Source organism: Microtus ochrogaster, linkage group LG1, assembly GCF_000317375.1.
Source record: "Microtus ochrogaster isolate Prairie Vole_2 linkage group LG1, MicOch1.0, whole genome shotgun sequence".
NCBI lineage: Eukaryota > Metazoa > Chordata > Mammalia > Rodentia > Cricetidae > Microtus > Microtus ochrogaster.
This window is the reverse complement of record NC_022027.1, coordinates 44079420-44091200: the sequence shown is the minus strand read 5'-3', so window position 1 is coordinate 44091200 and position 11781 is coordinate 44079420. Positions and strand designations below refer to the sequence as shown.

Sequence of the window (11781 nt, the reverse complement as noted above, 5' to 3'; positions counted from 1 at the left end):
ACTGACATCACTGTCTTGTGTGCATGTGTTCATGCCTGTGGAAGCCTTAGACTGACATCAGCTGTCTTGTGTGTATGTGTGTGCTGTATATGTGTGCATGTGTTCACATCTGTGGGAGCCTGAGACTGACATCAGCTGTCTTGTGTGCATGTGTTCATGTCTGTGGGAGCCTGAGCCTGACATCAGCTGTCTTGTGTGCATGTGTTCATGTCTGTGGAAGCCTGAGACTGACATCACTGTCTTGTGTGCATGTGTTCACGTCTGTGGAAGCCTGAGCCTGACATCAGCTGTCTTACCCTGTCACTCCCCTCCTTGCCTTTTGAACTAGATTCTTGTAAACTGAGACTGCTCTTTTGCTTCCCAGACATAATCACAAAAAAACTGTATTAATTACAATACTGTTTGCCCTATTAGCTCAGGCTTCTTATTAACTAACTCTTAAATCTTAAATTAACCCATTTCTATTAATCTATGTTCACCACAGGGCTGTGGTAAGGTTCCAGCATCTCTCCTTCAGCAGCTGCATGGCATCTCCCTGATTCTGCCTTCTTTCCTCCTCTATTTCTGCTCTGATTTCCTGACTTACTATATTCTGCCCTACCATAGGCTAAAGCAGGTTCTTTATTAAACAACAGTAATAAAACATATTCACAGCATACAGAGGGGAATCCCACATAGATTCTCAATGAACAGGAGCATGCAGATTTGGCAAGATAAACTAGTAAGCAAGTCTCATGGGTCCTCCTGCCTCTGCCTCCCCAGTGCTAGGGTTATAGGCAAGCAACATCACGCCCAGCTTTTTACATAGGAACCAGAAACCCAAAATTAGATTGTCACATTTTTATAGCACTTAACCAACAGAGCCACCCCTCTTTCTCTAAACCCCAAAGTACCCACATTTCAGTGGATTCTTTATTTTTCTTCATAACATAGGTATAAGAAATTTGTCACCCAAAACAAAAGCTATCACCTTGACAACAATCTATATTTTACATTACACAAATAATCTACCTATTAAGCCATCTCTACTCCTGTTCCAACCTGTTTTAAATCTTGTCTTGGTTCCTGTACCTATTATTCCTTTGGTGTCTTTTCTGAAAACTTAAACCAAAAGAGATTTAATGGTGACAAGTTACATCAGATTGATTGCTATCACGAAATAAGTCAGATCTTAAAATTAATCTTCTGTGTCAAGTCCTCCTTTATGCTGATTATTTTATTTAATGCTAGAAAAAAAAAAAGGCTATGAAGCATGCAGGATTTTCTTCACTTGCCAGGTGGAAACACTGAGACAAAGAGGTGACCAGAGTTATCTATTAGTGAATGGCAGGGCCAAGAATGAGGTCCAGACAATTTCCTTATAGAACCCATCTTTTCCAGCATCACTGTCTCTCTGAATATTAAAAGGTATAACATGTATTCATACACGTCTAACATTTACTTTATCCACTAGCTAATGCTGATACCCTGGAACTGTATCAATTATGGTTCAAATATTAGCGTGGGGAATCAGTCTGCTTGGATCCAGATATGGTTACTCAGAAGGAAGGGACGTGACCTCTGTGTTCTTGTCACCAAATACACACCATGATAGCTCCACCCCCACAGAGTTACTGTGAGGATTCAAACTGAATTGGTAAATACGAAATCTTCATATAACAAAGACTTACTTTGGTGGATGATCTCCCTGGTATTTTGTGCACATATTATTGACTTTGCATATAGAAAAGTTTCGTCTCTCAAACCACCCTCAAATTTATTTGCTGGGGTTCCTGTTACTCTGGAATAGAGAATTCAAGCAGTTTTGTCGGTTGGACAGATAGATCACCAGTGCCATCTAGTGGCCACTAGTAACAAAGTCACTGGTCACAAATGCAACATTAGATTAAAATCTGATTTAGTTAGGACAAACTAAATACAATGTACTCAAAAAGTCTGACAAAGGAAATATAGTGATTTGGAAGATACCTCTGAAATATTTTTAATTATCAAAATTGTATTTATGTGTTGTATAAATTAACTATCTCATGATTTTGTACAATAGGTCTCTAGAAGCCTCTGTCTACAACGTATTTCTTTCAAAGACCTGAATGGGAATTGAGTATTTATTATGTAGTTCAAATATAGACATAAAGTGTGTCTTTGCATGCATCCAGCCTTACACCCACATGACACCATACAAGTATAGAACAGACCAAGGAGATTGGCCTGTAAAGATGAAGGGGAAAGAAACAAGAGACGATAATGTAGTGTAACATCTGTGAGTAGATCAGGAAAACAGGGAGCAGCAAGGAGAGCCAGCAGGAAGCAAAGGTAAGAACTCCATTGTAAAACTCCAACATACATAGAATAGTAAGTCACTCCAGCCGAATTCGACCGAAATGTAAATGGGGACATGCAAACCAACTGGAATGCTAGCACTGCATCCTGTGAAGAACTGAGTGAAGGTCAGGGAGAAATAAGGGATAGGCTCCTGTCGTCAGATTGATGACTCTCTTAAATGTCACCATAGAACCTTCATCCAGCAACTGATGGAAACAGAGGCAGAGACCGCAGCGGAGCACTGGGCTGAGTTCCCAAAGTTCAGCTGAAGAGTGGGAGGCGTGAGAATATGAGCAAAGAGGTCAAGACCATGATGGGGACACCCCCTGAAACAGTCTACCTGAGCTAATGGGAGCTCACCAACACCAGCCAGACTGGAAAGGAACCAGCAGATGTGCAAACTAGTGTCTTTAAATGTGGGTAACGCCTGTATGGCTGGGGCAGACTGTGGGGCCACTAGCAGTGGCACCAGCCTTTATCCCTACTACTTGTGCTGATTTTTGGGGAACTTATTCTCCTTGGATGGATACCTTGCTCAGCCTAGATACAGTACGGAGAGCCTTGGACCTTCCCCAAAGCAATGTGCCTTACCCTCTCTGGGGAGTGGATGGGGGGAAGGTGGAGGGAAGAGGAGGAAGGTAAAGAGTGGGAACTGGGATTGCTATGTAAAATGAAAAAAGATAGTTTGTTTTCTTTTTTAAAAAAGTAAAATAAAAGAAATTATAAAAAAATAAGGGATGGGGCCATGATGAAAAGGAAGACAGAATCCCAAAGGAAGCAACATCAGCTAAAATTTCACATTAAGGAACTCTCCGAATGTACAAATAAAAGGTATATTTTAGAGAGGAATATGGCAAATCAATCCATCATGCCATTGAAAAGATGTTTGGGCCACATCAGTTGCATACTGAGCTAGTGAGTGCTATGCACACCATTCTTGACATGATTTGATTTAAAAAATAAAACAAAGAGAAAAAGAAAAACAGACACTTTAATTCTTATGATTAATGTTTTAAAAGATAATATTGTAAATAGATATTAATCACACTACTTTTTATGTCATTATACATTTACAAACCACAATAAGATAGTTTCTAATACCTGAACAAAAAAAATTTTTAAGAGACACAAAAAAATTGCTGATTTCCCCATTAGAAGCACCACCTGCTTTCAGCTTGCAATCAGCTGTGATTACTCCCAGCTGAACAGAGATGTGTCTTGCCCACACCTGAATTTCCTATTCAGTTTTTCATCTTGTAAGTATAAACCTTTAAGAACCTGTTAGCTGTTACTACTGTGCTAAGATAATAGCCAGTCTTCTTCTGAATGTGTTCTATAAATTGCCTTCAATACTATGATAAACCCTTTCTACTGCCCGACCCAGAAACACAAAAGAGCATCATGTACCGGGAAGAGGGAGCTGCACTAGTATACCACTGACTCTTGGGTCCATGTTCAGTTGATCAGTGATATCCAAAAGCTCCTCCTGAGAAACGTTCTCGGGCTTTAGGATGAGCTCACTGCAGATACCTGGAAGACAAGCAGAGAAGGTCACTTGACTACACTCTTCTCCAATGTGTGTCTGGTCTTCTCTGACCCTGCCCCACTGAAGGGAAAGCCCTTCTACAGAGTCAGTGTTCTAGTCACCCAGGAGGAGGGATTTCTCAGACTGTACAGGGATTCTCCCGTTTTCTAAGCACCATTTGACTACTACTCCGTGTGACAACTTGCACTGACTTGTGACAACCCCTCTTAGAAGATTTGAAGAGACCAGGCAAGACAGGAAATTACTGAAGTTTATGATTCAGTTAAAGTGAATGCAGTGAACACAGGTAATGAGGAACCTTTGATTTATCATATTACATTATATATTCCTAACTCTGATTAAGATACTTACACATTGTTTACATTTTGAGGTCATTGTCCTCATTTACTACACAGTTGTTTACAGATTATTTAATATTCTGATATGAAGTCTTAGTCTTTAAGTTATACAGGTATTAAGTACTATAGGTCAATATTCATTCATGTTTGTTTTACTTATAGTCAGACTAATTAGGTTCTTTAGATACATAGAGATTGTAATCTGCCTATCTAGGTAATTTTATCCACTTCAAGAATCTGTAGAACATAGCATTTAAATAACTTGGGGTTCTGTTGATGTGAGACACAATTGCTCCTGACAGCACTGATCTGTTCCCAAGAGAATGTTGAGCACCAAAGATACTCCACTTGGAGTCTGTTTTCTTCTTGGCACAATTGGCTTTTGGGCAAGGAACTGCCCATGCCTTCACCACTGACAAAGTACATGGAGTCCAGACTGGATAAGCAGGACACAAGAAAAAAGACTGCCTAACCTTGCCCAGAAAGGGTAAGATGGTTCTACAAATTTTCTGAAAATTTTTCTCTGAAAATAGTCTGTCAGTCACGCTAGGCCTTAACCAAAGTTGGTTGCTTCAACATTGCAAATGAGACTTTGGGCGAATGCTTAGGTAGCTGGTTGTCTCTGTCATAAACTGCACATTTTGGAAGCTGCTTGATTGTACTTCATGCCTACTCAAGTAATATTATCTCCCTTCTCAGGTCTTCAATGGGGTTGAAGATTAGATAGCCGTAGTTACCTTCCTTTTATGATTTAGCCAAGCCATTTCCAATACAAGACTCTTTAGGATAAAATGTTTATTAAAACATTTGACATATGTTCCTTGCTTAATATTGTTTATGCTGGTTGTAATCCTAATCTTATACTTAATATCTGTTCCTAGTGTATATAGTTTTGTACTGTGTTTGGAACTCTCTTATTCAGACAAAAGGGGGAGGTGATGGGGGACCTCTGCCAGCCAATGACCTTTAAGAGGTTAGACCAGGTTAGGGCATGACCTTTTGTGTACCCAGAGAAAACCGCAGGCCAGCCCAGGGCTCGCTCTCTCTCTGCTTCCCACGTTACACACCTGAAGTTTGACTTCTCATTCCTGTTCTATGAGTTTGCCCATTATAATAAAGAAAATATAAGTGGAATATTTTGGTGTTAGCTAGTGATTCTTTGACTGGCATCCTCACCCCCAACACATAGGCTCTTTTTTAAAAGCAAAGATTCCTATCGCCTCTCCCATAAAATATGAATCACACTGAAATAATTCTATAAGAAACCTGAACACACTAAGACATTCATATAAACGAGTAATAGCATAATCTCTAATAATAACAACAATAATCCATGTTTTTTGAATGGTACTTATTTGATCATTATCAATCCCAGTTACATTACTTTACATAACAGAAACATTTAGTAATAAATACAGCTCACATACATACCCACCTACAGCGGAAGCAGCTTTTATCTTATTCCTGACGTAGGTGTGGCTTGCTGGGTTATCTCCCACTAAAATGATACTGAGATGGGGCCTCCTGTTCCCAAGAGCAATCCATGATTCCACACCTTGCTGTATTTCTTTTTGGATTTGCTTAGCCATTTCAGTTCCTGAGATGACAATGGCTTCATGTCTGTGGGAAACAAAGCACTAAGTATAATATTAAAAAGTTAATAAAGAACATTCAGCAGAATAAATGTGTGGAACAAGAATGTTCAAAACAGCTGTGGGGCTGGTAAGATGGCTCAGCGGCTGAGAGCACCTGTTGCTCTTGCAGAGGAAGGACAAGTTCCTAGCACCCATATGGTGTCTCACAACTGATTGTAACCACATTTCCAGAGGAACAGCGGCTCTCCTCTAGCCTCCACAGGCACCGCACACACGTGGTACATAGCCACGCATGCAGGCAAAGACACATGAAATGAAAATATTCAAAACAATTATGAGCATCTAAAATTTGACTTTTCTTTTTCTTTTTTTTTTTTTTTTTTTTGGATTTTTTTCAAGACAGGGTTTCATCGTAGCTTTTGGTTCCTGTCCTGGAACTAGCTCTTGTAGACCAGGCTGGCCTCAAACTCACAGAGATCCGCCTGCCTCTGCCTCCCGAGTGCTGGGATTAAAGGCGTGCGCCACCACCGCACAGCTAAAATTTGACTTTTCTAACAACATCTGGCACTCATTTTCAGGTTCATAAATAATACTAATGATTTTCTGGAGGATTAGAATTTCTGTACTTCTACATTATAATTTGATTGTTCTAGACTGAATGTGTTTATGTCACCCCAAGTTTATGCGGAAATTCTAAACCTCTCCATTCTGAGAGTGGGAGGAGATCAGGGTGGGGGGTCTCTGCAAACACCATAGCCAGCCGACTAATGATCCAAGAGACTATGAGACAAGAAGGAAGTCCGGTTCAGCACAACTCAGCAGCCAGTGCGAGTTCAAACTCTGAGAGTCTGACACTGGACAATTAATTTTAGGCATATTTAAGTACAAGACAATTTGTAAAAAAATGTTTCCTGGAGACAATTAACTCAATCCCATGTGTACAACAAAGCTCATAAATGACTAGATTGAAACTCTTTTCAAAGGATATGCGCCCTCTTCCATAGGGTGGGCTCTATGGATTAACTACATGTGATACCTTAAGGGTCTGGGGAATGGCCTCGGACATATAGATAGTGTAAACGTCACTGGGTTATTAACCGCCTCTGTTCCATGTGTAAAGTACATGTTACAAGTCTCTTAAAGAGGGGTTCTATTAGCTGAGAAACAATGCTCAAAATAAGGGTCTAGGATGACTGGGATAAACATGCGAGTCTGTGGGAGACAGATGTGACCTCGCCATAGAGATAGTGCAGCAGTCTCCGGGCTATTAACCATGTCTATTTCCTGTCTTCTGGACAGAAAACCAGTCACACAACCGGAACAACCCCATGTGTTTAATCTTTCTGGGTTTCCTAGTGTTTATCTGTGAGTAGACAGGCCTCATGCCCTCTACAGATCAGCCATGGGAACAAAGTCTTTGTAAATGTGGTTAGTGTCTTTACAAGACACTCCAAAGGCCCCCACTCTCCTTCCCTGTGCCAATTTATGGGTGATGCAATGGAGAGAAAAACCAGCTCATTTTTAGTTTTGGTGTTTAATTTCATGTATTCTAGGTATTAGTCCTAGATCTGAAGTGTAGTTGGATTTTGTTTCCCCATCTGTAAGTTGCCCCTTAACTCTGGTTATTCCTTCCTTGGCTGTGTAGAAACTTTTCAGTTTCATAGTATCCCACCCATCAGACTTGTGATTGTTTTCATTGCCCTCAAGCCTTTCTGGGACATTCTGGGTTTTTAAGTACCTTCTCACATTTTTTTGATAATTTCATACATAAGTACTGGATGTACCTCATTTCCAACACACTCTCTGCCAACTCCTCCCGTGCTTCTCTATTCTCCCACATTCACGACCTCTTCTTTAGTTATTATTTCACATTTATATATGAGCATATATAAATACAACCCACTGAGTCTATTTAGTGTTACATGTTTAGGAGTGATGGCTGGAGATTGGGTAACCTATCATGGGGCTCTTCCCTCGAGAAGAAGACTGATTGTCCTTCTCTTGGCAGCCATTAATAATTGTCTTCATCTGGAGCTGGGGCCTTACGAGATTCCCCCACCCACAGTGGCGTGCCAACTATTGTTGTCATTGTGCAGGCCTGATTTGTAATGTGTACTGCCACAGAGGCAGGGAAGGTAAAAAAGAATCGCTGTGAGGGGACCCGTGAAGAGGGGCACAGTATGGTATAGATTCTCTGAAGGGGAACATAGGAAAAGCAGGAGGGCTATAGTTGGGGAGTAGAGAGGAAGGCAAAACAGAGGGAAAGAGAGGAAGGGGTACAGAGAACATTCACAGTGATTATTTTCTGTTTACTTAAAAAATATCAGTGTATGTACATGCATATATAAATAACCAAAATGAAGTCAAACCACTTGGGCTAATAATGTCCCAAGGCCATATGCTCTCTAAGAAAACCCTAGTACCAGGCAGTGAAGCCTCCCTTAATGTTGTTGATCAGGGGAGTTCAGGAGACTTCAAACACAATACAAGCAAGATGCAGTTGTTTCAACAGACTGGCTTAAGACTTGCAGATTTGGGAGGGGATTATTCTGTAAGTTGCTTATAAACTTTGTTTTGTTAAAAATCTACACCTGGCTCTTCAAAGCCCCAGCTGAGAGCCACTGATTTGGGCGTCAATTACTCCCCAACTGGATTCATTCCCTTGTATAAATTTCTACTTGTAATTTGAAGAAACTTATTATGACTAAAAGTGCTCAAAATTCTTCATTGAATATATAGGCTATTCAAAGCTATGTGCAAATAAACTATAATAATTCATCAACTGAAGTGTAAATCCATAACAATTAATAAAATGTATGTACAAACATTATTATTATAGTTAAAATGTAAAACTAGTAATAAAATTTATATCTAATACAGAACATAGTTTACCAAAGAATAATCACTCCTAATTTCTGCAATCAGATTTCAGAAATGATAAGGATTTGAAAAATTATTTTACAAATCATCTTATCATACCTACAACTGTTACATTTTATTTAAAATCTGATGGAAATTATTAATATAATTAACAAGAGGACCAAAAAGAGAGAAGGCACACACATTCCAGTCTTGAAGTTTTAAGGCAAATTGGAATCAATGAAAGAAAAGCTTTTATACAGAAATTTACCCTCTACAAACCAAAAAGCTAAACTATTTAAATAAAAATTCAATATGCAAGTAATTTTGAAATTATATCATGCAGAAATCTGTTCCTTCTGGAAAAAAAATGCTAATTCAATTCTAGTCCCTGTGAATTTGACCATATTTGGAAGCACAATCTTTTTGTGTGTGCTTTTGCTTATATGCCTAGGATGTAACACCTTGTCAGAATAGAGAAGATCCTTATTCCAATATGATGTTGACCTTTCAAGAAAAGACACACAGGATATCAGGTGCAACATTGGAGGAAGAGCCAAATGGTGACAGAGAAAAAGTTGGACTAGTGCAAACGCAGCCTAAAGAATGCCAAGGACTGCTAGCAAGACCCAGCGCAATGCCACTGGAACTTCCTGTCAGACTTCTAGCTTACAGGAGCGTTAAGTGTTCTACAGTTTTACTTTGTTTATGGCAACTTTAGTAAATGTGCATACCTATGCAGTAGCCCATCCTCCCACCACATTCTGAAATTCAAAGAGCCCCAAGCTCTCTATTTGTGTGAAAAAAGAAAGTACTGCAGTAGCACAATTTATAAGTGAAGCAGCTTCTCAACAAATAATGTTTATGTAGCATAAACAGTACAAACACTCTGAACTAATGGATGGTTCCCATCCAGGAAGGGGTAAAGAAAGAAGGTGCAATTACGTCATACTATCTAAAATGACATGCTATTTAAAACATGCTTATTTCTGGAATCTTTCATTGAATATTTTCAGGTAACTGAAGTCATGCAAAGTAAAGCTATGGATAAATGGAAACTTTTGTAATCCAACTTAAATGCTTCAATTTATGAGGAAAATCTTGAATGAGTGAGTTCAAATTTTTTTATTTAGTCTATACTTTGTAATATATGAAAATGCAGTTGAGAAAACAATTTTACTACATCTAAATATGATAAAGTTGTTCTAAAATCAAATAACTTATGTAATGACTTTATTCTTTTTCCCTCTTATTAAAAACATGGATTCATTCCTCAATCAATATCCTCTGAATCAGTTTCCCCTCCCTCTGCTCCTCCCAGTTCCTCCCCACCTCCTCTTTGATGATGATTTTATGTCATGTAGTGGAGCAAGAACTTCAAAGGGAGACCGACATTGTGGGGGTTTGAGTGAAAATGGTCCCCAAAGAAATGGCACTATTAGGTGATGTGACTTTGTTGGAGGAGATGTGGTCTTGTTGGAGGAAGTGTGTCACTGTGGAGGCAAGTTTTAAGGTCTCATATATGCTCAAGATACAGCCCAGTGTTTCAGACCACTTCCTGTTGGCTGTGAGTCAAGATGCAAGAACTCTTAAGTTCCTTCTCCAGCACCGTGTCTGTCTGCACACTACCCTGCTTCATGCCATGATGATAATGAAATAAACCGCTGAACTGAACCAAATCACCAAATGAAATGTTTTCCTTTATAAGCGTTGTCATGGCTCCTTTATAAGCATCTTCACGGCAATAGAGTCCCTAACTAAGACAGAAGTCACTGGTTAATTTATGTTAAAAAAAATATCTTTATATTGCAACACAAAATAAAGATTGAGACTCTTCCATTTAGCAGTTGTCCTAAGCGTAACAATGCTTTCACATCTTAGATGAAATAATTTTAAAACAAAAAATTGCCTTTTGTCAAAACAGTTCAAATTGAAACTTGTAAGTATATTGCCAAGAAATGGCCTCTTAAAATTAAGAATATGCCTTAAATTTTCCCAGAAAAATCCATCAGTATTTATTTTTAAAGGCTTGATTAAGAAAGTGATTCAAATTCGTCATAAATATTAAGGGTAATTATTTAGTCTTACTAAAATTTAATATTCTAAAAATTTATGTGAAAATTTTGTTTTCGTGTATGAGGATATAAACCTTCAAAATATCACTGAAAAGATTCTGAAGATACTAATTAATAGGTTCTCTAATATGTTTCTAAGACAACAAATGTTCTAAATCAGTAGTTCTCAACTTTCCTAATGTCCCAACTCTTTAATACAGTTCCTTGTGTTGTGGTGACCCTCCAACCATAAAACTATAGCATTGCTACTTTATAGCTGGAATTTCACTGTCATGAATCATAATTTAAATATATAATATGCAGGATATCTGATATATGACTCCCAAGGGGTCACAACCCGCTGGTTAATAACTATTATAACTTAAATGTACAACTTTCATCATTTTCAAAATCCTTTTTTATTCTCAGAAATATGTCAATTCAGTCAAAATTTCTTTGGTCATTGATCTACATCAAAAGAGCCTCAACTTGACCCCTTAGACATGGCTCTCACAACACTCCTGGGATTGTTTGTTTGAATGCTACTTTCTGAAATGATGGAGATATCTTGATCAGTTCCCAGGGAAGGCGCTCTCCCCATAGCCTCTCCTTCCTATTGCTGAGCTAGCTGCTAAATAGGACTTTATTAATAAGCAATAAATCACTTCAGAAGGCAGGGTGTGTGTTAGAGCAGCACTGTGGAATAGAACCCTCTCAACTGAAACGAGAAAGCGGGAGCATAGGCCTGGTTCACACTGGGAGCCATAACGAGGTTAAGCAAGCTATGTAATTGCTTCCAAAGACACAGAGCTGGCTTGTATATACAATGAGAATGCTCTCCTTTGACCTTACAAAATCAGACTAAGAGTTGTCTGGCAAGTTTACACAAATGGTTCTACTTCCTACTTCTCAAATAATGGAGACACATTCACATCAGCTGGAGCAATAGGAGACAAGAAGTCAGCCATGTTTCTATGTTTATTTGTCTTCCTTTTTATTTTTATTTATTTATTTATTTATTTATTTATTTATTTATTTATTTTTTGTTTTTGAGACAGGGTTTCTCT

At 38.7% G+C, this 11781-nt stretch overlaps 1 protein-coding gene across 5 annotated transcripts in view; it reads right to left on the bottom strand.

Moving 5' to 3' along the window:
* Positions 1 to 11781, bottom strand: part of Mthfd2l (methylenetetrahydrofolate dehydrogenase (NADP+ dependent) 2 like) — a 93052-nt gene that overhangs the window by 75408 nt on the left and 5863 nt on the right. For 4 of the 5 annotated variants that reach the window (XM_005359480.2, XM_026785320.1, XM_026785322.1 and 1 more), the window contains 2 exons: positions 5642 to 5826; positions 3730 to 3852 (listed from right to left, as the gene is read on the bottom strand). In XM_005359480.2, coding sequence (XP_005359537.1) covers positions 3730 to 3852; positions 5642 to 5826 — 308 coding nt within the window. Of the gene's footprint in view, positions 1 to 3729; positions 3853 to 5641; positions 5827 to 5955; positions 6096 to 11781 lie in introns of those variants that run through there. The other variant, XM_026785319.1, reaches the window with a different exon arrangement.